Consider the following 27,125-nt stretch of genomic DNA (forward strand, 5'->3'; position numbering starts at 1 on the left):
TGGTGGTATATCAAAGGCTGTGGTATGTACTGTCCTGTCTACGTGCATATAAACATTTTGGACAAGCCAAAATGGCGCCGGCGGCCCTCTCTTTTTCCCTCCCATCTCTCGCACCCTATCTTTCTCCTTCTCGATCCCTCCTTTCACTTCCCCTCCGTCTGTCAATCTGTCTCTGTCTCTGTCTCTGTCTCTCTCTCTCTCTCTCTCTCTCTCTCTCTCTCTCTCTCTCTCTCTCTCTCTCTCTCTCTCTCTCTCTCTCTCTCTATTTCTTTGGGGTTTTTTGCCCTGACAACCATCCGTATATATATAAATATAAATATATATATATAAATCTAAATGTAGCCATAGTTTTCAGTTTGTAAATTTGGTAGGATACATCCTGGTTCATTATTTCTGTATTTTTGTTCATCGACATTAGGCCTAGGCTACAGGCTACAGAAGAAGAAGAAGAACAAGAAGAAGAGGAACAAGAAGAAGAACAAGAAGAAAAAAAAAAAAGAAGATGCTGCTGATGATGCTGATGCTGATGATGATGATTAAGAAGACGAAGGAGGAAAAAGAAGAAGAAAGAGCATACAACTTGTATAGACCTCTGTTAGCTTATTCTACTGACACTCGAAAGCCAGGACCATATGCTACGAAGATTTATAAAGCATAAAGCAAATTTTATGATAAAATACTTAGCCTAATGCCAGTCACGGACTACTAGTAATATACAGCGTATATAGCGTAGGCGGGCGTAGCGCGTACTTTGACAGCATGTGTGTATTTAGATTGAATATGCTTCTATCGTAGTTATATAGGCTTACGGTTAACAATATGCATAGGCCTACCGTGAGCGTCAATATAATACAAGAGAGACAGAGAGAGAGAGAGAGAGAGAGAGAGAGAGAGAGAGAGAGAGAGAGAGAGAGAGAGAGAGAGAGAGAGAGAGAGAGAGAGAATATATATGCTAAGTTGGCTAATGTCCATATACAGTCTCCGGCATAACAATTAATTTTCTTGAAGTGGCCTTGTCCCCTGACTAATTCCAAAATAAAACTTATGATCATTTGTAAGCAGGCGCGGATGCAGGATTTCTGAAGGGGGGGGGGCAAATGTGATGACTGATCTCTCCTTTTACACAGAACAGTTAATATAATCACGTTTCCCCTTAAAGGTTATGGTCGGTTTTTAAAAAGGGGGGGGGGCGTCCGGACCCCTGGACATCCCCCCGGATCCGCTACTGAGTAAGTGACCTAGATCTAAAACGTTTTACGAACAAACCACCAACTTTAAGATTCCAGTTAGTAAAACGTAATGTCTATGTTTGTCAGGGTAGTAACCAGGGCCGTAGCTAGCGGGGGAGGGGGGGGGGGATTATAGAAACTTAAAAAGCAAATTATCTTCTTAACCGTTTAAGGAGTTTTAGACTAGGCCCCTACTAACTACTCAGTCCCCCCCCCCCCCCCACCACCAACAAAAAATCCTTGCTACGGCCCTGACAACTGCGTGCATTATATTTGGTTCTTTTGTAAAACTTCTTTAAAAGTGTTATATTTTATTTACTTTTGAAAATTATGTAACTTTTTGTTGTACCGCCTGTTAAAACAGAAGTTATTTCTATAAACGCATATCCCGTTTATCGTGTCGTGCACTACATAACGTGATGGAGCAGAAGTACATTTTCATCCACACTGAGAACACAAGTTAGAACCAATTTCGTCTACACCATTTATAAAAAAGATAGTTTTGAATAAAAGATTTATGACGTACTTATGATAACTTGGTGCTAGATTTTGTTTCTTGTTCAAAAATAAATTAATTTAGACGCGCTGTGACTTGGTACTAATCTTTTCGAGTCCGCAGAACGGGTCAGTCCGCGAACTTGCAGAGCAGACGATATTCCGTTACGAGTCAATTCTACTTTTCAATTATTTCTTGACGAGTGCGGGATTAGCGCATGGCTGCCTCCGTGAAAAAGGGTTAGTTTCACATCTGCTTACGTGTTATGTGTACCACGTGTAAAATAATGCAGTAGTGTTTTCTTACAATTGCAGTTTTGTTAATTTAGATGTAGAAGTGTTTTTAAAAGTTGTAAATGGGATAGACCGAGTTACATTGGTGCCCGTTTCCGAAAGTTTTATTTTGCTGAAAAAACCCACGCCGGTTGAAGGTTCGGTAATGTATCAGTTTCACCGGTGGTGTCGCTGTGTTGTTTTGTTTGCTTTGAAGAAAGTCGTTTTTATAAGTTTCTGTAATTCTTATTTTACTGTTACCAAATGTTTAGAATATATCTACTAAATAATGGCTGTCTTTATATGCATTTTACAATTGTTCATTTGATTAGAGTTATCATGATTTAAATCACGCCACTTAAAAAAAATTACATGTTTTTGGTTTGCATTTATTTATTTAGACACATGCATTTTGCAAGTTCAGGTGATTTCTAACATGTTTAGTGGGACATGGAATTGTGTAGCCTACTCATGACCAATCTACTCAGCCACATGTCCAAGCATAGGCTATAAGGCTAATGAAATTAATAATTATAACCTTGTTTCTTGTCAGTCATTTTCTGAAATTTGTTGACTTTTCAAGTTTTTGTTATTTAAATATGCTATTTTTTCAATTATTTATTTTTACCATGGAAAAATGTAACCCTTACAACCTATCACAGGCCTGATTGGAATCCTATACAGTAACAAAGTTGGGGCAAAATCTTTAGTAAGCAGGGGTAGAAACTAAGGAAAGAGTTCGACCCGTACCCCTCTATATCAAGTTTCTAAAGACTAATCCTAAAACTAACCTTAATCATTGAAAGGGGGTACGGGTCGAACTCATACCAGAACTAATGCTCGCCGAGGCGAGTAGAATTTAAAACATGCTAGTCCCCCCGGCGAGTAGTTTTGAGTAGATCTGACCCACAAGTACGAAAATTGCCATAACATCCCGATTATTGCAATAGCCAGAGGCATGTTCAGAAGATTCAACGCTCAAATTAACCCAGTCTGCTTTTTTCACAAAGCCTGCTTTCCATTAAAGCGATTCAATTTAGTGCTTGTATACAGAACCATATCCATTTATATGAGTGCATCTGTGCAATAATTATGACTAACTTCTATTACAAGATATACTCAACCATCTTCATGTATTAAAAACAATAAAGAACAATAAAAACAAAACAAAAAACTATAATCCGTGTCACAGGGACGCTTTTTTTTAATGCTATGGAATTTACTACAAGTTATATATTTCTTAGCAGATTGTTTTTTATATTGGACACAAAAATAGTATTTTTTAAATTTTCAAAACACCTTTATTTGTCATCTTCTTAAGTCAAACAAAACTCAAATTATGTGCAAACTGTACCAGTTGTTGGTTTCCTACAACACAATTCCAAGCCTTGTAAAGTTTCTTTTTAGATGTCAGTCTAAGTCGATCTACAGAAACTATATAAAAGTGACATTCAGTGAAAAGGCACATTTTCACTGTATTTTGGTTACAGTGAAAATATAGAAATCATATTTATATTTTTGTTAACATTCATGGTTCAGTTGTCTCCATTGTAAATTATTACATTTTAATTATCGAGGTCTGTGTTGCTTCGTAATTTTTTAGTTTGATTATTATTACCAATGCATACATGTATGTTAAAATTAAATTCTTATTTGAAAAATAATAAAATGTAATTTAGACTATAAAAATGGATGTGAAGTGCAATTACATGTATATAAAGTGAAATATCTGAAACTGATTGACTATGAAGCTAAATAATGGTGACGCAATGTCCTGTCTTTGAGTGTAAATTAAAGTTTAACTTCCAGTTCGATTCATGTTTTCTTCTTTCTTTCTTTTTTAAATGATGGCTCTTGTCGGGTATCCCAGTCGGTGGGCCCACTGAGCTTTTTCTCGTTCTAACCAGGACACCACAACTGGTATACCAAAGACTAGGATGGTGCATATAAAAGATCCCTTGATACTAATGAAAAAATGAATTGGGTTTCTCTCTAAACTATATATATCAAAATTACCAAATGTTTGACATCCAATAGCCGATGATTAATAAATCATTGTGTCGTTAAACACAACAAACGTTTTCTATCAGGTATGTTTGCACAGCAGTATTATTAAATAATTATTAATTTAATAATTAAAGAAAGATAAGTTTTATTCATATCTCTTAAAAAATCCATGATTTAAGTAAATTATCTGGAAAAATTCCATCGGAACAAATATATTTTACAGAAAATGTATCCATTAATTTCCAAGATTTTATGGTACATAATTTGACCTTCATTCATAGTGTTTCTGTCAGCAAGACAATTTTTGGGTATGGTGCTTTGGAATTGAATGCAACCAGTCAACAGGGGATATGGGGAGGCCTCCCCCCCCCCCCCCCCCAAAAAAAATAAAAATAAAAATAAAATGGGTTAAGTTTAGGGTTAGGGTTTTAACAAAAAATCATACAGTAATGATAAGGTTATTAATTTATCAAAATGTTAACATAAAAAAATAAAATCTACAAACAAATTAGCCTCTGGCATAAAACTTTCAAGTTGTAAAAAGTAAGGCAGGCTCAATATTGCCAAGTGGGCTGTTTCACCAACAGCAATTAAATTGTTTAGTATCCTAGCTGTAGTTGGTCGGTTTACTCTGTCGCAAAATTGAATTTGATGGAACACATGTTGCACTGCAGTCGCCAGTCTAGCATTGTTCCCAGCCAGATTTGTGTCAGAGGGTGTGAAAGGTAAAACTGTGCGCTAAAATCTTGGAAACTAATGTATACATACAGATGACAGACAGACAGGCAGACAGGCAGACAGACAGACAGACAGACAGACACACACACACTACATAGATACATACAGGCACACACACTACATAGATACATACACACACACACACATACACACACATTTATAATTTTTTGAAAGATTATACCAGTAGTAAGAGGTCTGGGGCCTAATTCACTAAACTCTCGCAACTTTGCGATCTCGCAGTGCAAACTGCAATGCTAAAAGACTTGCAAAGAGGATGCTCTGTTGTCTAGCAGAGCCTAAGAGACCTTTGTGAATTAGGCCTATGGCGTTTAAAATTTGTTAAAAGCACATTAAATACAGTGTCCAGTTTCAAATGATTTTAACCTCATAACCTGTTCTGTTTTTGTTACATGTATACAGATTATTTTCTGGCAGAAAGCCTGAGAAAACACATGTACTAATTATTACTTTCATTTTAACATAATATTCAAATGTTTTATCTTAAATTTTATTGCCAGTTGTAGTTTTTGATAATGAAATATTACGCAGTGTTTAATTCAGAATCTTTACAAGTGAATGCAGTTCATCATGAAACATTAGGAAATGTACTCCTATTTTTGTTAAATTTCTACTCCTTTCTCCTTTTTCATTTGTAGATTAAGATTTGATTTGTTAAATGTTATATGATACTTTGTATAAAACATAGAAGTTGGCTAATATAGCTAAATATTGGCACGGTATTTCCAGTAGTGACTTTTTAAGAAATATCCTCAAGTTCGTACCAAAACCGGGATCCTAACCAACACCAAAATGCTATGGTTCGCCGTTCGCGATGTTATTGTTAGCAAACGACAAACAAAATTACGTTTTGCGCATTTGTTATTATCCGGTAGCCATCGTTTCTAATGTTTTTAAAATTATTTCCCGGTGAGAGTGTTAAATTGTAGATTTATGTCCAACTAAGTTACGTTTACATTTACAACCCTTTTTGAGAATAAGGTGCTTTTTGCATGTAAACGTAAATCTACGGCAGACGTAAGTGCTAATCGTGGACATAAATTTACACCTTTTTGTGAATATGGGTCCAGGGGCCTGGTTTGGGATTTTCAGGTGGTACGCATACTTTTTCGACGATGGAATAAAACGCTATTGGCGTACACGTATTTACATAATATAATTAGAATTGAATCATACCCGTAACATATTCATTAATATCTATGGTTTTCCATCAAACTCCTGAGGTGCGTATCATGTACTCTTGTTCAAGAAAGTTGGTAGTGAGAGAACTTGTAGTGTCTTAATTTCAAAACTTTTAAAACCCATAACAGAACATTTTGTGTTCAAAATCTTGATTAGCGATATTTGTAATCCATTGATAATAGATTAGCAACTATTGTTCAATGTTATAAAATTGTGTAGCAATCTCAGAAAATTGCGCATTGAATCGTGCCACGATACTGAACAGAATGTTACCCGTATAGCAGTGTAACCACCTAGTTGGGGCTCTTATGGTCTGCTTTATTTTTATTATGTACCCTCAAATTATTTTCTTGTAGAATGCCTGCGCTACAGAAAAAGATTGGGGTTTTTTAAACTGAGAGCCGGTGACAGCAAACTGGACAGATTTGGGAGGTGGGGGATTTAGCCCAGTGATACAGCGCTCGCATGATGCGCTATCGATCTAAGATCAATTCCCCTTGGTGGGTCTATTAGGCTATTTCTCGTTCCAGCCAGTTTTCCACAACTGGTTTGACAAAGGCCATGGTATGTACTATCCTGTCTAGGGTGATGCATATAAAAGATCCCTTGCTGCTAATCGAAAAGAATAGTCCATGAAGTGGCTACAGCGAGTTTGCTCTCAATATCTGTGGTCCTTAACCATATGTCATATAACCATAAGTAAAATGTGTTGAGTGCATCATTAAACAAAAAATGTTCTTCCTTCTTTCAGATTGAGTTTAACTGTTCGTTGTGACATTCATTATGGCTGACACAAACGCCAAGGTCGCCAACAGCTTTGAAGATCAAGAAGAGAGTTACCGTGACGATGAGATGGCAGGGGGAGATACTGAGGAGGGGAAGGATTCCCAGTCGGACCGGAAGGACGGTAGGCGAGGTGGGCGGAGGTTCAACTATCGCCGTCGGCGACGAAGGGCCAGTAATGATGAACCCACAGGACCAGTGGAACCCATTGTTCTGGGTGTTGGTAAGCAGGTTTTCTGTAGTTCAGTTGTTTTGGGGGTTGGTAAGCCAATTTCCAGTGGTGCAAGTGTTTTGGGGGTTGGTAAGCCAGTTTTGGGGGTTGGTAAGCCAATTTCCAGTGGTGCAAGTGTTTTGGGGGTTGGTAAGCCAATTTCCAGTGGTGCAAGTGTTTTGGGAATTGATAGGCCAATTCCAGTGGTGCAAGTGTTTTGGGAATTGATAGGCCAAGTTCCAGTACAAGAATTTTGGGTGTTAGTAATCCAATTTCCAGTGTTAAAATTGTTTTAGACATTGGTAATCCAATTTCCAGTGGTATAAGTGTTTTGGGTGTTATTAGTACTAAGCAAATTTCTAGTGGTAAAATGTTTTTAAGCCAACTTTTCAATGGTACAATTATTTTGGGGTTTGGTAAACAAATTTTTAATGTACAATTGTTTTAGAAGTCAGTAAAAATATCCATATTAAGACAATTGTTTTGAGAGCTGGTAAGGAAATTTCCAATGTTCATTGACAAGTTCACAGACATAACAGCGATAGAAATAACAGAATTTTTCACTTGTCCACCGAAAAAATACATTTACTAATCTACTTGTCTGCCAATATTTTCACTTGTCCAAATAAATGGTTTGTATTATTCAAGTATAAGGACAATGTTTTTGATTGCTCAAAATGAAACTGCATTGGACATTTTTATTTGTCCCTGGGCAACCATTGGGGGTACATTTTGCTTGTGGTAACAGATTTTCACTTGTTAAAATGGATAAGTACCTATCTGAAACACTACATAATTATTTCAGTTTAGTTTGTCAGAAGAAAAAATAATTTGTGACGTTTGAAAATATTGTGTTCAAACCAATAATTTCTTTGAACCGAGGATAGTTTATTCATCGTTTCATGGTGATGTTTTGACAATTAACTTAGAATATATGAAAATTAGTTTACCTGACTTCAAGAACCCAGTATCCCGCTGGGATACCATATGTTGTTTTATAATTTTTATCAGGGCTTCTAGAATTTTTATAAAATCCACTAGCCATAGGATCAGTGATTTTAAAAATTTACAATTTTACTAGCCACAATAAAAATTCACTAGCCCTAGTTTACTTTAAGTTGATACATTTTACTAAATAATAGTAATAATCAGATATATCACCTAAAGAGGGAGATAGAGCTTAAAACACTAACATTGGGGGGTTGGGATAGGGGCAGGATATTCATATTTACAAAATAACACTTAACTGTAACATTTGACAAATGTTTTTCACTAGCCGTCGGGCATGGCAATATTAGTTATTTACTAGCCCAACAATGAATATCACTAGCCATGGGAGTGGGGCTACCATCAATCTGATTAAAATTATCTCTACTGGTCTACCAGTAGATCTAACAGCATTGTGTGGACATTTCATCTATAAATAACAATTTAAATATCGACCAATTACACTTCGCCTTTTACAGCGTTATTCGGGAGCATACAAATTCTAAAAATATCGGGTGAGACTATTTATGCAATAGGCAAACTTGTTGGTCTATTTCAACATTGAAAAAACGGGGGGGAAAGTGCAGTAATAAACTCTGTATTGTATACTAGTATAAACATATTTTATGGCTATACCATTAGTTTTTTTTTTTTTTTTTTTGTCTTGAGAAACTAATTTTATATCAAATTCACCCGAACCATTTCGTAAACTCGAATCTTTTCAAATTCTTTTAAATCACTGGCATCATTTTGCAAGTAAGGTTTTGATTGGTCGAATGAAAGGTCAACTGGACATGAGCTCCAACGGGCTGCTGTTAGAACCACGTGTAATAGTGGAGGTAATTTCAATTAGACCTGTTTTAATTTTTCGCTAAAACAATAAAGTCGTCATTTACAGGCAAAGTTAAGAAACAGTATTTTCAAGCTTGTACCTAATGCTACGCCATAACAATATTTTCTCACTGAAATACAATGAAATGGCAAGTAGCCATTATAAAATGTTTTCAACCAATACAGCCTTTTTCTATTTACTCAAATTAAAATTGGCTTGCTTGATATTTGAATATTAGGTAACCGTATCCTGAAGTGGGATACTAAGTTCTCAGGTGGGATACCAGATTTTAAAATGTTACAGGGCGCAAAGCAGCACTTTATATTTACTCGCCAACTGGCTAGTGAATGAAAAAAAATACTAGCCAACAAGAGATTGTTACTCGCCAGGCAACATATGAAGTACATTTTGTTTTACTTTCCTTTGTAAACCGTTTTTTAATTGGGTTACGCGATTCCGACAAGTATACCGACGGCTACAGTTACCGAAACTAGGACGTATTTTATTTATTTATTTATTTTTGTTCACGATATGCTATCGTTACCAACAACTTTCTCGACCGTTTTTTTAAAAAATTTATTTAGCATATTCCCCGCCATGTAACATTTAGCTTAACTTTAGGTGCAAACAAATTGGCTGCGAAGCAATTGGTCCAATGCTTTGTGAAAACTCATTTACAATCGGAAAACCCTGATGTGTCACGAGGCTTTCCGAACACCACAATCGTCAAGTCGGCCGGAGAGCTCCGAGTGTGATATCCGCAAACAGGGCAAAATGCGGAAGTGCATGTTTACAGTTTCGATCATTAGTATATGTGTCATCTGACTGATTAGTGAAATAAATGTTCCAGTGACAGCTTCATTCTGAAAAAAATAATCTACTTGCCAAAAGGCTAGTGTTTTGCAAATTTAAATCGCCATAACAGAATTTCACTCATATAGGCAAGTGTTTCAGTCGCAGTATTGCACCCTGATGTTTATATCTAAATATGATACTGCACAACATTTTTAATCTCAAACACTGTACTGTTGCAGATCAAGTTTAACTTTCATGGCGATTTACCCATTTTTTACAGTTATGTCCCTTGAATTTAGGGAAAGAAATATTTTAGGAGAGTAAAAAAATATGTTGAGCCTGGTAGTGGACATGAATTGCTTTAGCAGGGCTCACCTGCTTTATTGCCAAAGTAGCCAGTTGCTAATTTTTATACAAAGTGGCTATAACATTTAGTCTTTGGCTAATAAAATATTCCTTAAATTAACCACATATTAATAATTTTAAAGGAAATACACTACATATCTGACAATTGGCTAAATCAAAATCCATTCCAGTGTGAGCCCTGTTTTAGCACTACTCTCAGAATGCTTGTTTTTTAAATGATGTTTCTCGTTTCAGAGGTGACCAAGTGGAGCATTAGGAAAAAAGTCTGGGACTCCATGGAGGATCACAATCTGGTCAACTTCCCACGGCCCTGTCACCACAGAATCCCAAACTTCAAGGTAAATACACTCAAACCGACTTCCCCCAGCCATGTCACAGAATGCAAAACTTTATGGTAAATCAGTCATTGGTTTTTGAAAATTATAGGCGAGTGGAAAATCGCACACCTCAATACGCTAAGGCGAGTGAAAAATCACTCTCCAAAATAAATAAAATAGGAATTCTAGCTCCGATTGGATTTTGACTGGTACGTCTACAAAATTGTCTATTAAACCAGTATTTCCTGATTTATTCAACAAAGAGAAATACCAGTTTAACGACTGCATGGAAGCCACTGCCATGTTTTTAATTTTTATTGTTTTAATAAAAGGACCTTCCTATCAGCTAAATGAGCTATGAAAATAGTGAAAATAAATATACCCATCTATTTTACGTGCGCCACTTATTAAATGTAACGTGCGCTGTTTTTCACGCTCGTCAGATTGAAATTACGAGTGCGATCGCACCCGCGCACCTTAAAAAGCAAGGTCTGTGGTAAATACATACAAAACTTAAGATAAATACACACAAAACTTAAGATAAATACACACAAAAATTACTTCCCCTGGTCCTGTCACCACAGAATCCCAACTTTAAGGTAAATACACGCACAGCTGATCTCTCACGGTCCTGTCACCACGTAGTCCCCAACTTTACGGTATCTACACACAATTCTACTTCCCCCAGCCCTTTTGCAATAGAATCGCAAACTTTATTGCAAATGCACACAAGACCAACTGCCACTGGCCTTGTCATCACAGAATCCCAAACTTTAATAGGTAAATACACACAAAACGTACGGGAAATACACACAAAACCAACTTCCCCCAATCCTGTCTTCACAGAATCCCAACTTTAAGGTAAATCGACACAAATCTGACTTCCCCTGGCCCTGTCACCATATAATCCCCAATTTTAAGGTAAATACACACACAACTGATTTCTCACGGCCCTGTCACCTCATAATCCTCAACTTTAAGAGAACTACACATTAAACTGACTCCCCCTGGCCCTGTCATCACAGAATCCCCAACTTTAAGGTAACTGCACACAAAACAAACTTTCCCGGCCATGTTTCCTGATTACACAATGTCCTGAGATGTTGTTAAACATTCCTTTCTTTTGTGTTCCAGGGTGCTGCTGTAGCTGCTGATAAACTGCCGACGCTGGACGAGTTTAAGGCGGCCAACGTCATCAAAGTGAATCCTGATAAACCACAGGAGCAGGCTAGGTTTCTAACACTTGAGGTAACTATAGTCCGTCCCATCCTCCGACAAATTTTTTTATTATTAATAATTTCAGTTTTGTTTGACATAAGAAGAAAAGTAAAAGTGTTTTGTAAATAACACAAAAATGCTACTTTTGTGTCCAATTTAGGAGAACAAGAATCAACTCAGAAATAAATAACTTATAGTAAATTCCATAGCATGAAAAAAGGTGTTCCCGGTGGGATGAACTATAGATCAAATACTTTTATCACTGTACAAACCACAAGTTTCTAACATTTGAGGTTAGTAAACTGAACATTTAACTAGATAGAATACTTCTGTTGTTGAATATATTTTTATGATAATTAATGGTTAACAAATCAGTTGCTCTAGTGGTGTCGTAAAACATATCATATTTTAACTTTTCACTATGATTGTATAGATAGTAAAAATTATATAATAAGCCTGGAAAGTTATGGAATTTTAAGTTGGGTCATGGAAAATGGAAATTGGCTTCTAAATCTTTTTTTCCAATTTAAAATAACTCAAGATTAAATTTGACACAGATATTCGGTAGTTAAAGTAGTACTAAACCAAAAAATTTACGGCTGGGTCAAAGTTCGAGGTGCACCCAACTTTTGATAGAGAAGTTAACACCACAAGTCCTGTGAATGGTGATAAATGTGAGTGTTGGTTGTACAAAAAAAATAGTTTCATCTGGGCAAAAAATGGATGGAATTTTATTTCAGCTAGTACCACTGTGTCATGGAGCCATGTGCTTGAAATATGTATGGGGTACCTGTGAAACGAAGTACTAAAATTTTGTACAGGACTAGGGTAGTCATAGATGCTACCCGTTATCATAGAAATGAGCAACTTGACCCCCAATTTTTTCTGATTCACTTTAAGGGTGAGGGGTTGTAGTATTTATATCCATTGTGTTTATGTCTATTGATACACTGCAGGTAGAAGTTATAGCTACATAAGTTACTATTGTCTATGGGATTTGATTTGGTAGTATACACTCTATAATTTTACTGTTTTAATACATAATTTTATATTTTTAAGGTAAATAATCATATTCATATACTTACCTTTGTTTGACACCCAATAGCCGAATATTGGGGTGTCGTTAAACATTCATTCATTCATTCCTTCATTCTGTTTTGAAAACATTTATTTGACCATGTTTCTAGGGACAGAAAACCCTGCTGGTTCCGACCCCTCGTCTGAGAACGGGCCTGTTCAACCGGATCACTCCGCCTGAGGACTCCAACAAAGAGATCCTTAGAATCTGTTCTACTTCACAGGTAAACAACTGTTACTGTGACAGTGTTCTAAATAAACACATGTCTGTTTGTCCTGACAAGTGAAAATCTGCACTGACCAGCAATCTGTGTCAAAGTGATTGTCCAGTGGACATTTAGCAAAAACTCAAAGAGCTACGAGGCAATACTGTTTAACTTGAATGGATGTTGTCCTTCCCAAATCCTTTGGTGAGCAATCGGAATGGAGTAGATCGTATAACAGGACAACGTTTGTTTTAGTGATGTGGGATTACGAGCATTGTTTTTTAATTTGGGACAGAAGAGTAGAGTTTTGGTTTCAGTTTGTATCAACATTTTGATAAAATTTGGTCTGGAAATAAGTAATGTTGACACAGTTTTAGTCTTTTTGTATTTATTATTAATAGTAATAAAGTATCTTGTTGACTATTACACTGCTAAAATAATTCTTGCTTTCAAAAACTTAATTAACTGCTAAAATAATTATTTGTTTCAAAAATTTAATTAACTGCTAAATTTTTTATTTCGTTCCAAAACTTACTTGGGCATTGTCACAATAAACAAATTCCTATGAGACCTTTGGACTTATGTTATGTCCTTTGGGAAAACATTTTTCACTGTCACTTGCTAAAGCTCGTGATAACTAAAAATTATTTCACTTGGGACATAAATATGATACGAAATGGAAGCTTGGTTAATATTCTATAAATACGTACATACATGAACCAGAAGATCTTTTGTTTTTTGCAGGGAGTGAGAGAATATAGCACGCCTATTGGACTGGACGACAAGATGAAGATAGACTTAGTCATCACTGGATCTGTGGCCGTGTCCACAAAAGGTAAAACTATCAATATTTGTACAGACAGTGTAATCAGGGCTCTCGCTGTCATTCGCTAATTGCGAAAAAATGTTTGCGAATTTTTGGTTTGGTGAAAATATTTGCGAAATAATTTTTTTTCCCCTTCTCAATTTTTAGAACCAAACATTTTCAAGCAGTTTTGTTCAGTTGATTCGCCTCAAGGTGTGAATAAGAGCTATTTGCATGTCCACGTGGCCAGTCTACTATTCAGTAGTGTACTGCCAGCTGCTTGTCGTAAAGCTAGAAAACACGATTAAACAAAATGAAATACTGTTTAAGACATGTTGCATTTTTTATATTAAATGTTTGATTACTGGCGACAACAAGTTTTACTTTTTATTAGTCATGTTTTGTCGTACCGGTTAATGTTGTAAATCTGGGTCACGTGGTTGAGTTCATTTCCACGAAGTGGATGCATTGATGAGGAATACATATTGTTTCTCACTTATATACAATCATTATTAGTTAAAAGTTTCTACGTTTACAGATTATATTTCAAACATATTAAATGGCGAAATTATAATTCATTTGTGCTACATCTACTAATATAATACTAGCGCCGACATGATACATCCCTCCGCCCCTTCCACAGATATTTTGCTTTATAATAGTGTGAAAGTGTAAATATAAAAGTGTGGCGCTGCCCCCTCCCCCCCAAAACAAAAAATTACTTTTTGGCACCTTCCTACGCTCGTGTATTATTACAGGTAAGTTAGGAGGGTAGTTACAAAACAAGTTACGCACTTAAAAAAAAAAATCTTCATAAAATAAAACGGCCATTCTGGACATATTGTTTCTTAAAAATATGATTTTTCTATTATATATACAATAATACATCTATTTATTACCAAAGAGATTTAAGATACATGCCTATGGGCCTGTGGCATTGGAACAATATCTGGAGGGCTAGCACAGTCTCCAGAGTATGACAAATATTTTGAAAAGTCACTAGCCACAGGGCTAGTGGGTTTGTGAAAACCACTAGCCCACCAAGATAAAGCACTAGCCCAAATTCCTGATCAATTATAACTGGATTTTTATATAATTTTTGTAACATTACACATTTACGAGTATAACAGTAAAATAATTAAATTTAAATGAGGGTACGACAGTGTGACACACAGTAATAGATGGTTCAGTGTATTTGGTAGTTGGTTATATATTTAGGGCCTACTATTTATGTCGCCAGGAATGGTGATGCCAAATACAGGGCATTATTCCGTGTCAGACCGATATCAAAAGAATATAACGGCGACATCTAATCCGTTGTTAATTAATGAACAAAAAAGGTATTATCTTGTATCGGCAGCTGTGACGTATTATCCAAACTGCTACACGTAATAGGCCAAGCCGAGTCATTGCACATGCGGTTACCATTAAAGTAAATTGTTTTCCTGATTGCCGATAACCACATGTTAGCAAAGTGTTAAATTAGAAAACAATAGGTAAATAGAACAAACACTGAAATTCAAAGCATGGCTGGGGTTTACTTGATTGAGATTAACCTGTCGTCGCGATTGGTGATTTCCAAGTTCTTAGCCTAAAACATATGTGCGAGATTAACTACCACGTGACGTGTCTAACCAATCAAAACACGCATGTCATTAGACTTTATTTCCTGTGCCAGAAACTTGAAAGGGAAAGGTAAACAATGCATGCTGTAACTGTGACGATGTAGAGACAGCATGTTACTGCAGTTTGCAGACCTAGCTCAAGTGGATTATTATTATATACTGATTGCGTTGTTGATATTATTCGATGACAAACGTCACAATCAAATTTATTAAACAAAATTTCTGCCGAGAGAAAAAGAAAGAAAGAACAAAAAATCCCACGATCGAGCGATGACGAGAGGAGGGGGGAAACCACTAGCCCGCAGGGGCTAGTGGTTTTGCGTTTCTCACTAGCCCGAACTTAAAAACCACTAGCCACGGGCGTCGGGCTAGCGGATTTGTCGAACTCTGAGTCTCTGGTGGGACTAGAATTTTATCTTTTATATATAAAGCACAAAAGATAATAATAACCAAAATAAGAACAGAAAATCTAATGTTTATACATTTATAATGGTAAAATTAATCATAATGCCAGTGACAGGAAAAGAAGGAAGTGGTTAGGAGACAATTGATCAATAATAATATATAGGGGTGAGTCTTGTCATCATTACTAAACATAATAGAGGCAGGGTTACAAAAAATAAGAGTCGGATCTTATGTTATGTAATTGTTGAACGTCTCCATAATTGGACATCTATAAACTCCTTTTGTCATTTAAAATTTGTTTGATGTCTCATCATATTCTTAAAAAATTGTAATAAAAACAAAAGGGCATTGGGTCCTTATATTTAACACTTTTGGTGCAAAAATATATGTATAGTGTATATCTTAGACCGGTGAATCTTTTGGGGAACATATATATCAAATCAAATTCACTTGCTGCTTTCAAGTTACAGAGAAACATACAATTCATTATCTGATGCATACAATAAGTAAAATTGCCTCTTTTGTGATATATACCACTCGTGGTGCACTGACGTCAATGAACCCATCGACGGGGATCGACCCTAGACCGACTGCACATCATATGAGCGCTTTACCACTGGGCTACAGCCAGCCCTAGACATCAGTACCATTTCATTATTAGATTACAAGACGTAAACCGAATAATAAGTACATTTTAGCATACTATACTATCAAAGAATGAGATTTAAAAAAAATATATATTTTGACTGAAATGCCAATATGTTACTGGCGAATATATATTTAGATTGCGAAAGAAATTGAAGATTGGCAAAATTTTTGGCAAACAAAAATAGCAACTCAGGGCTAGCCCTGGTAATATAACAATTAAAGCTTGGTTTAGCATCCATTTCTGTGTGTATCTCTCTCCCTCTCCCTCTCCCTCTCCATTTCCCTCCCTCTCTCTCTTTCTCTCTCTATTTCTCTCTCTCTCTCTCTCTCTCTCTCTCTCTCTCTCTCTCTCTCTCTCTCTCTCTCTCTCTCTCTCTCTCTCTCTCTATATATATATATATATATATATATATATATATATATATATATATATATCCTGTTCTCTTTCTCTCCCTTACCTCCCCATCTTCCCTCTCTCTTGTCCATGTTCCTCTGTTCACCTTGTAAACAAATGTCAAATTAACCCTTTGTTAGAGTTGCTTCTCAGTGGTAGTTTTGTATACCTTCCACCAGTAAAACACCAATAAAACCAAGTGAGTGTTTGTGTCTCAAGGTTACCGCCTGGGGAAGGGTGAAGGTTTCGCAGACCTTGAGTGGGCGATGATGTACACGATGGGGGCGGTGAACGAGGACACGATCGTTGTGACGACCGTCCACGATCACCAGATCATCAACATCCCCGACCAGCTGATCGAGGACCACGACCTGACCGTCGACTACATTGTCACGCCAACCGAGGTCATCAAGACCAACTGTACCAGATCAAAGATCAAGGGCATCATCTGGTCGAAGCTCGACAAGGAAAGATTGAAGAGGATTCCCGTGCTGAAGAAACTGAGGAAGATGCAGCGGGCCGCTGGGATTGACGTTCTCCTGAGGGTAATGTACCTTTAATTTCTGATCACCTGAGGGTAACGTGCCTTTAATTTTTGATCGACATTCGCTTGAGGGTAGTGTGCCTTTAATTTCTGATCGACTTTCACCTGAGGGTAATGTGCCTTTAATTTCTGATTGACGTTCGCCTGAGGGTAATGTGTCTTTAATTTGTGATCGACGTTCACCTGAGAGTAATGTGCCTTTAATTTCTGATCGACGTGCGCCTGAGGGTAATGTGCCTTTAATTTCTGATCGACGTTCGCCTAAGGGTAATGTGCCTTTAATTTTTGATCGATGTTAGCCTGAGGGTAATGTACCTTTAATTTGTGATTGATATTCATTTGCGGGTAATGTACATTTAATTTCCGATTTATGTTCGCCTGAGGGTAATGTACCTTTAATTTCTGGTTGATGTTCATCTGATGATAATTTGTCTTTACTTTTTTGTTAAATTTCATCAGATGATACTGTTGATACCTTAAATTTCTGATTGATGTTCATCCAATAATAATGTGCCTTTAGTTTCTGTTTAATGTTTGCCTGAGGGTAATGCACCTTTAATTTGTGGTTGAGGTTCACCTGAGGGTAATATACCTGTATTTTGTGGTTGATGTTCACCTGAGGGTAATGTACCTGTAATTTGTGGTTGATGTACGCCTGAGGGTAATGTACCTGTAATTTCTGGTTGTAATGTACCTGTAATTTCTGGTTGATGTTCGCCTGAGGGTACTGTACCTGTAATTTCTGGTTGATGTTCACCTGAGGGTAATGTACCTGTAATTTCTGGTTGATGTACGCCTGAGGGTAATGTACCTGTAATTTGTGGTTGATGTTCACCTGAGGGTAATGTACCTGTAATTTGTGGTTGATGTACGCCTGAGGGTAATGTACCTGTAATTTCTGGTTGTAATGTACCTGTAATTTCTGGTTGATGTTCGCCTGAGGGTACTGTACCTGTAATTTCTGGTTGATGTTCACCTGAGGGTAATGTACCTGTAATTTCTGGTTGTAATGTACCTGTAATTTCTGGTTGATGTTCGCCTGAAGGTAATGTACCTGTAATTTCTGGTTGATGTTCACCTGAGGGTAATGTACCTGTAATTTGTGGTTGATGTTCACCTGAGGGTAATGTACCTGTAATTTCTGGTTGTAATGTACCTGTAATTTGTGGTTGATGTTCACCTGAGGGTAATGTACCTGTAATTTCTGGTTTATGTACGCCTGATGGTAATGTACCTGTAATATCTGGTTGATGTTATACTAAGGGTACTGTACATGTTGAGAATTGCTTCCATTATTTAATTTTTATTTGAGGTGTGTAACAGAGGTAATGAAAGATGTTTAATTTGAATAAGTTATTAAATAAATAAAAAATAGGGCCAGTATGAGGACTTTCTGTAAACCAGTGTAATATTTTCTGTCTGTGTGTTCCCCAGGGCCAGGTTAGGACTTTCTGTAAACCAGTGTAATATTTTCTGCCTGTGTGTTCCCCAGGGCCAGGTTAGGACTTTCTGTAAACCAGTGTAATATTTTCTGTCTGTGTATTCCCCTGGGCCAGGTTAGGACTTTCTTTAAACCAGTGTAATATTTTCTGTCTGTGTGTTCCTCAGGGCCAGGTTAGGACTTTCTTTAAACCAGTGTAGTATTTTCTGTCTGTGTGTTCCTCAGGGCCAGGTTAGGACTTTCTTTAAACCAGTGTAGTATTATCTGTCTGTGTGTTCCTCAGGGCCAGGTTAGGACTTTCTTTAAACCAGTGTAATATTTTGTGTGTGTGTGTGTGTTCCTCAGGGCCAGGTTAGGACTTTCTTTAAACCAGTGTAATATTTTCTGTCTGTGTGTTCCTCAGGGCCAGGTTAGGACTTTCTTTAAACCAGTGTAAAATTTTCTGTCTGTGTGTTCCCCAGGGTCAGGTTAGGACTGTGTAAACCAGTGTACTATTTTATGTCTGTGTGTTCGCCAGGGCCAGGTTAGGACTTTCTGTAAACCATTGTAATATTTTCTTTCTGTGTGTTCCCAGGGCCAGGACGAGGATAACGAGGACGACGATAAGACTGACGAAGAGGAGGAAGTGACGACTGTGAACGGCTACGACCAGCGACAGAGACGACGACGACCCCGGTTCCAGAACTACAACCGACGTGGTCGCGGGCCTCGCAGGAGATCGGGTGATGAGGAAGGTCAGTGGTGTGACAAAACAGTGCGTGTGCGTGCCAGCCAGCCAGTGTGTGTGTGTGTGTGTGTGCGTATGCGAGCCAATGTATTCGCACACTGTGCAGGAGATCAGGCGATGATAAAGGTTGGTGTTGTGACAAAACAGTACATGTATGCGAGCCAGTGCATTCACAGACTGCACAGGAGATCATGTGACAAGGAAGCAGGGCTCGCGCTGTCGTTCACCAAAGTCGCCAATTGCGAAAAAAATATTCTTAGAACCAAACATTTTCAACCAGTTTTCTTCAGTTGATCCACCGGCCTCGGTGGTGTCGTGGCAGGCCATCGGTCTACAGGCTGGTAGGTACTGGGTTCGGATCCCAGTCGAGGCATGGGATTTTTAATCCAGATACCGACTCCAAACCCTGAGTGAGTGCTCCGCAAGGCTCAATGGGTAGGTGTAAACCACTTGCACTGACCAGTGATCCATAACTGGTTCAACAAAGGCCATGGTTTGTGCTATCCTGCCTGTGGGAAGCGCAAATAAAAGATCCCTTGCTGCCTGTCGTAAAAAGAGTAGCCTATGTGGCGACAGCGGGTTTCCTCTAAAAACAGTGTCAAAATGACCATATGTTTGAAGTCCAATAGCCGATGATAAGATAAAAAATCAATGTGCTCTAGTGGCGTCGTTAAATAAAACAAACTTTACTTTTCAGTTGATCCGCCTCACGGTGTGAATAAGCGCTATTTGCATGTCCACGTGGCCAGTCTACTATTCATTAGTGTACTGCCAGCTGCTTGTCGTAAAGCGAGAAAACACAATTAAATAAAATGAAATACTGTTTAAGACATGTAGCATTTTTTATATTAAATGTTTGATTACTGGCGACAACAAGTTTTACTTTGTATTAGTCATGTTTTGTCGTACCGGTTAATATTGTAAATCTGGGTCACGTGGTTGAGTTCATTTCCACGAAGTGGATGCATTGATGAGGAATACATATTGTTTCTCAGTTATATACAATCATTATTAGTTAAAAGTTTCTACATTTACAGATTATATTTCAAACATATTAAATGGCGAAATTATAATTCATTTGTGCTACATCTACTGATATAATACTAGCGCAGACTTGATACATCCCTCCGCCCTTGCACAGAAAAAACAACAACTCGAAATTGGCGTGAAAATGAAAGAGCTTTTTTTACCACTTGTGAAAGACTGTCACCCGCCAGTGTTTTGATAGCAATAACATAAACTTTTCCTTTGTCTTTATTTTGGGTGACTGGCTATAATCTTGAGTTGGACACCATACTAATTATGAACAGTATTCACTTATAAATCATACGCACTGGCGTAGGAAACAGGGGACACTTTTAAGATATTTTGCTTTATAATAGTGTAAATATAAAAGTGTGCCACTGGTGCACACTGCACGTGCTTTCGTGTGCTCGACTTGTTGATCCTTCATTTCGTTGTTTTTGTCAGCGAAATGAAGTTTTCTACTGGGATGTATGCGGTCATTGGAACTGATTGAACGCTGGAACGCTTCTCGTTTCGACAGTCTGCACCACCAGGTTGAATTCTTTTTTAGCGAGATTCCTCGCCTCCACGTCATTTCTCCATCTGACGATGTTGACTTGTTTTTTCGTGACTCGTATGACGGCCATTCTGCAGAACGCTACAGTTGTTCGTGTTTAGTCTCTACATGTCCGAGCCTGTCCTAGCAGCACTGGAAGATTGACCGCCTCACTCTAAGAAGAAATAGGAAGCGGGATCAGCCCCATCTACTCTTTTCTAGACTTTACTTTGCTTTATAGTGATACCATCTTGTATCCTCCAGAGTCGGCCCGTCCGCACCACTATACCAACCCATGACGACTGGACTATACCCTAGTCTGATACTCTCTCTCGTTCAGACGGATCCGGCTTCTCAAGATCTGTATTTCAGCACAGCACTACACCTTCAACGTCTTATCAACTGTCAATCTAGGGGTTTTCTTGACAGGATACAACCCATCTCGTCCCTATAAGCTGTGCACCCAAACAGCCTTAACGAGGCCACTCATGTGGATGTATCGATCAGACTTTAAACTTTATGTCGAAATTACTCTCTTTTTTTTATTATTAAATAGTCCGATCCTCTCTTCTTTCTCTTATTTAATTTTGGACTCCTTCTAAAATGCTCCAAATTATATAAATATTCGGCCGAGCAGTCAATTCTTTTTATTTTTTACTAATTGCTATTTTCAAAATTCTGCCCATTTTCAACTCTACCCCCCTCCATCCCGAGTCTTATTGGAGGTCGGACTCGGGATGGGCGTGTTCGAAACCCTAGTGGTATATGGGCACGTTAAACAAGTTATCATTATCATCATCATCATCTGATCTTACATTATGTAATTGTTGAACGTCTCCATAATTGGACATTTATAAACTCCTTTTGTCATTTAAAAAAAATTTGATGCACTTTTGGTGCAAAAATATATGTATAGTGTATATCTTAGTCCAGTGAATCTTTTACGGTAACATATATATCAAATCAAAATTCACTTGCGTCTTTCAAATTACAGAGAAACATACAATTCATTATCTGATGCATACAATAAGTAAAGTTGCCTCTTTTGTGATATATTTCACTCGTGATGCACTGACGTCAATGAGCCCATCGACAGGAATCGACCTTAAACCGACTGCACATCATATGAGTGCTTTACCACTGGGCTACAGCCAGCCCTAGACATCAGTAGCATTTCATTACAAGACGTAAACTGAATAATAAGTACATTTTAGCATATACTATATTATCATAAAGAACGAGATTAAAAAATAAATTCTTTTGACTGAAATGCCAATATGTTACTGGCGAATATATATTTAGATTGGCGAAATAAATTGGCGATTGGCGAAATAAATTGGCGATTGGCGAACAAAAATAGCAACCCAGGGCTAGCCATGCAAGGAAGGTTAAGTGTTTTGAGAAAAAAGTGTGTGTCGGTGTATTTGCAGAGCGCACAGGAGATCGGGCAATAAGGAAGGTCAATTTTGTGTGAAAACGGTGTCTGTTTGCAGTGTGTGTGTGTGTGTGTGTGTGTGTGTGTGTGTGTGTGTGTGTGTGTGTGTGTGTGTGTGTGTGTGTGTGTGTGTGTGTGTGTGTGTGTCAGTGTCTGTTTGCCAGTGTGTGTGTGTCAGTGTCTGTTTGCCAGTGTGTGTGTGTGTGTCAGTGTCTGTTTGCCAGTGTGTGTGTGTGTGTGTCAGTGTCTGTTTGCCAGTGTGTGTGTGTGTGTGTGTCAGTGTCTGTTTGCCAGTGTGTGTGTGTGTGTGTGTGTGTCAGTGTCTGTTTGCCAGTGAGTGTGTGTGTGTGTGTGTCAATGTCTGTTTGCTTGTGTGTTTGTGTGTGTGTCAGTTCACAAGTGTGTGTGTGTATGTATATCAGTGCCTGTTTGCCAGTTTGTATTTGTGTGCCATTGTGTGTGTATGTGTCTGGATGTGTATTAGCCGACTGCGTGGAAAATTGGGTGATGGATGAAGATCGGTGTTGTGAGAAATTGAGAGGGTACAGTAGCAGTTTGTCAAAAATTATATATATTTCAAAATTTAGCTCAGTGTTACGTTTTTGCTTTTACATGTCCATTTTTCACAGACTATGTCCTAGATCAGTCAAACTTGGTTCCATCTATGAATGTTCATCTCAATGTATACCTTTTTAAAATTTGAAATTTATCAAATTAAAATTTAAACTTAATTGTTTAAAGAGATATCATGTCTTTTATATCAAAGGCTGTGGTATGTGCTATCCTGTCTGTGGGATGGTGCATTTAAAAGATCCATTGCTACTAACAAAAAAATCCCCTGGCTGCTACCAACCCCACCTTGCACCTGCCAAAGCTGATGGTACCCCCACCACAACCACCACAAACCCTTTTCCTGTCCTGGACTGAAGAGCTGGCATGAGCTGACAGCTTGCTTTGAAAGTACACGTTAAGCCCTATGACCTGATCTGACAGAAAATGTAGCAGGTTTCCTCTCTGACACTGCATATTAAAATTACCAAATGTTTCACATCCGATAGCTGATAGTTATTAGATCAATGTGCTCTTGTGGTGTCGTTAAAGAAAACAAATTTTAACTGAAAAGTGTTTATTATATAAATACTTTTTTAACATTAAGATGAACATCTGTGGATTCAAATTAATAAAAAATATCAAGGTTTGTAAATGCACATCATCTTGCTTTGATGTTAAAATGAAATTTCCTGTCGATTCAGGGGCAGGTAACTCTGACTCCGCGGGTGAGCACCAGGAAGACGGTGAAGGTGACGAAGACGGGGACGGCGGTGGGAACAGGAAGCGGAGAGAAAGGAGGCCGCGTGGGGGGCGACGTCCACGCGGGGGACGGTCCCACGACCCGTCCATCTACGTGGGGGGGCTCCCTCGGTCGCTGCGTGTCAGCGAATTCAAGGAGAAGATCCATGACCGTAGCGTCCAGCCATTACGGGTTGTGTGGCATGGGGGCAGCGGCCACGCCTTCCTGCAGTTCCAGAACGCCGATACGGCCGAAGATGCAATCGAAGCCTTAAAGGATTTGGATATCAATGGCCGCCAGCTTAAAGTGGAGCTGGCACGCAGCAACAGGGGAGATAAATCTGGCCAGGAAGACGAGGAAGGAGGGGGAGGGGGAGGAGGAGGTCAGGACGGGGCTAGCGATGGCGGCAATTAAAACAAGTAAACGCAATGATTTTGTTTTGGCTTGTTCTTCAGTTGTGTAACTGTTCATGTTAAAATGATTTCAGTTTTTTCGTTGTTTAATATAGTTGGAATTGTCTTCCAGAAAGTCGGTTGGAAGGTTATTCGTTATTTTTTATTTTAAATATTTTTTTTTTTTTTTTTTTTTTTTTAATTTGGACAAAAGTTGCACCTTGTAGTTTTTGGGTGTGTTGTCTGGTAATTGGCTAGCACAATTATAGTGGACATGTTTTTCTGAGAGATTATGGCCAGATTTTTTCATATTATTTTTCTTATGTGATGCCAGCACTAGTTATTAGATCCATCCTATTGTTAACGGTTTTCTTGTCTTTTATTTATACAAACAGACAACAGATACCTGATTATTGAAATATGCATGTTTTTTTGTTGGGGTGGGAGTGCATGTTTTGAAAAAAGAATATTAAAATAATGAAAGAGGCATGTTTTGTTTTTTTAAAGAAAAATAAACGCTGAATTAATGTTTACTTAATGCATGCTGATTAAAAAAATGCAATGGTCTTTGGTTGAATATAGTATTGCATAACATAGCTATAAAATTGTTATACATTTTTGCAAATGGGTGTACACAAACATAATTTTGTTAACATTTGATTCTGGCATCAATGTGTTTTAAACTGTTTTCTAGTTATTCCCTGATCTTTCAGGTTATTTACAGGGCTTCATGTTTTTTTGTTTTTTGATCAACCAATATATCCATGTATGTTGCCAGAAAATACTGTTTTCACCATCCTAAAATTAGCACCGTTACTTGTCGCTAAGATAAACAGCAGATTAATACAAACCCCAAAACTCGAGCACTTTTCACGTGCTACGTATGAATCGGAAATGGCTGCCTTTTGAATGTGTATGCTTTAAAAATGGTGGTGGCAAATTTGTTCAATAAAAGTTAATCCCCTCTTTACAGTGCTTTGGGCCCGTTTTTCATCAACGTGATTTTGCCCGCGCACATTCAGCCCAGTAAAAAACAGATCGATGACCGATTTTTCTATACGAAAACGCCGATATGGAATAGCATATTTCTGTGCGTGGCAACGCACACGTTAAAATGTGTGTGGAATTGCGTTAATGGTAAGTGGGCTTTAAATGTGTGGGTTTTTTGTGGGTTTTTTTATTTTTTATCAGTGTAGTTGCATGTTCGGTATTAATATGTAGCACAAGTTAGAAAATTTGGCCATTGGTTTGATCCCCACTATAATTGTCAAGCCAGTATGAACATGTTTGATTGTTTTGTTAGCTTTGTTAATATGAATAAATTGGCAAACATGTTTTGCCCATGTCGTGATTACTTTGACAGTTACACAATGAAAGTTACGTCCATTTATGCACAAACGTAGAAACGTTTTGCAGAAAATTTGGAATTTTCTTCCCAATAAAGCTATATTAAGTAGAAAACAAAATATATGCATTTGCATGGTGTTTGGATTTCATTTGTGGCATATCATTTAATCATCCATAATAACTGTCATTTTTCATTCTATTTGCGTTGGAAATATTACACACAAGAAAGGGTGCAATCTTGAATGTTTTGATTTTTCTCTTTAATGATATAATTTTGTAGATGCTTCTGTTCACAGTTTTTTCTTAAATGTTTTGGGGTTTTTTGTTTTTTTTCAATTAAATGTTATATATATTTTTTGCTCATTAAAGTAGTTAAAAACATATTTTTGTATTAACAGAGCATCAACGAATTGTTTGGTAAATATTCTATAAAAAGTACATAACACTAAATGAATGACTATTTTATCTGTACATAGTCGGTGATCTAGAAATACATGTGGACTCAGGAAATTAACTTAGTTATAATGCACCATGTCTCCGCCGATCTATCACCTTGACCGATATACGTTTCCTGTTTCGAACTGTCGTTAAAACGAACCTTCCAGTGGTCAGGATATTGGAAAATGTATAGCCAATTTGGAATATTTTTTTCAGCCAAATTAATTTAATATTTTGAAGGACAGATGGGTAGAAAAAGAAACAAAGAAAGAAAGAAAAAAAGAAGACTTCCTGGGCCCTTCCATGAAGTAATCTTGGCGCTACGATCACCTTGAAAGTGCATACATAAAATGGTTATGTATTTATGGTGATCTTAGTGCTAAGATTGCTTGGTGGAATGTGGCCGTGAAAAGTTTCTAATTGTAGGAACACGACTATTCTTCTCAGTGTAGTGTCAACAATTTGACACCTCGGTGAACATTGCCTTAAATAGATTTAATCGCCTTGAGTTTTGTGAATGACCTAGACTTTGCGACAGTTTGACTCAGAATCGTACAACTTGTGTAAAGGTGTAGATCCATTTAGTGTTTGTGAACAAACTCACAAACATATAATTTAGTTCTTTTGTCTCCTGATTAATTTTACATTTTGATATTGTGTTATTTTTGTTTTCATTTGCACAGAATATTTTGTATCATCATTCATTTATAACAGATATTTGGTTTGCTTTGTTTTTAGTGACAGTACTAAATACAGCAAACTTCATGGTAGCTATTTGATTACTTAGTTGTTGTTTTTATGAACTGTAGTGCTACATTGCAGAAAACTTGAATGGAGCCTAAATGACCATTTGTTTTGGTTCTTTTGAGTTGTTATTCTTTTGAATTGACTACATTATCTACTTATGTTAGAAACCTTTTACATGCATAAGAAGCAGCAAACATATTTGTTGAAACTTTTTACATTGAAAATGAAGGTCATTTGGAGAATTGCTTTATATTTTGGGACGGGTGACCACTCTAACTGATTTAACATGAAATACAATACCAGATCATAATCAATTTAGTCCGATACCAGTGCCCTTTACAAACCAGTCAAAAGTTTGTTCAGCAGCCTTAAACAGGGATTAAATTGAGTTTTCAATCTCAATTTTTTAACCCGTCATAAATATTTAATCTTTTTTCAATGGTGTTCTGGGGAACACAATCAGGGGACACAACTCTGGTGTTGTTTGTTCCTGCTCCAAATGACCCTTTTCGATTATATTATAATTGTATTCTTGATCTGTTTGACACTATTAATATATGATTGAAATACGTAATAAAAATTGTAATATTT

The 27,125-nt window shown here is 37.4% G+C and overlaps 1 protein-coding gene across 1 annotated transcript; it reads left to right on the forward strand.

The window, feature by feature from the left end:
• Nucleotides 1-1,813: 1,813 nt before the first annotated feature.
• LOC121377489 (methenyltetrahydrofolate synthase domain-containing protein-like) lies at nt 1,814-27,125 on the forward strand. The gene is made up of 9 exons (XM_041505499.1): nt 1,814-1,964; nt 6,694-6,948; nt 10,151-10,254; nt 11,368-11,481; nt 12,639-12,752; nt 13,479-13,569; nt 16,831-17,156; nt 19,171-19,330; nt 23,573-27,125. The coding sequence occupies exons 2-9, from the start codon at nt 6,726-6,728 to the stop codon at nt 24,022-24,024; spliced, it is 1,584 nt and encodes a 527-aa protein (XP_041361433.1). The 5' UTR covers nt 1,814-1,964; nt 6,694-6,725; the 3' UTR covers nt 24,025-27,125.

The sequence above is a fragment of the Gigantopelta aegis genome, chromosome 7 (assembly GCF_016097555.1).
Source record: "Gigantopelta aegis isolate Gae_Host chromosome 7, Gae_host_genome, whole genome shotgun sequence".
NCBI lineage: Eukaryota > Metazoa > Mollusca > Gastropoda > Neomphalida > Peltospiridae > Gigantopelta > Gigantopelta aegis.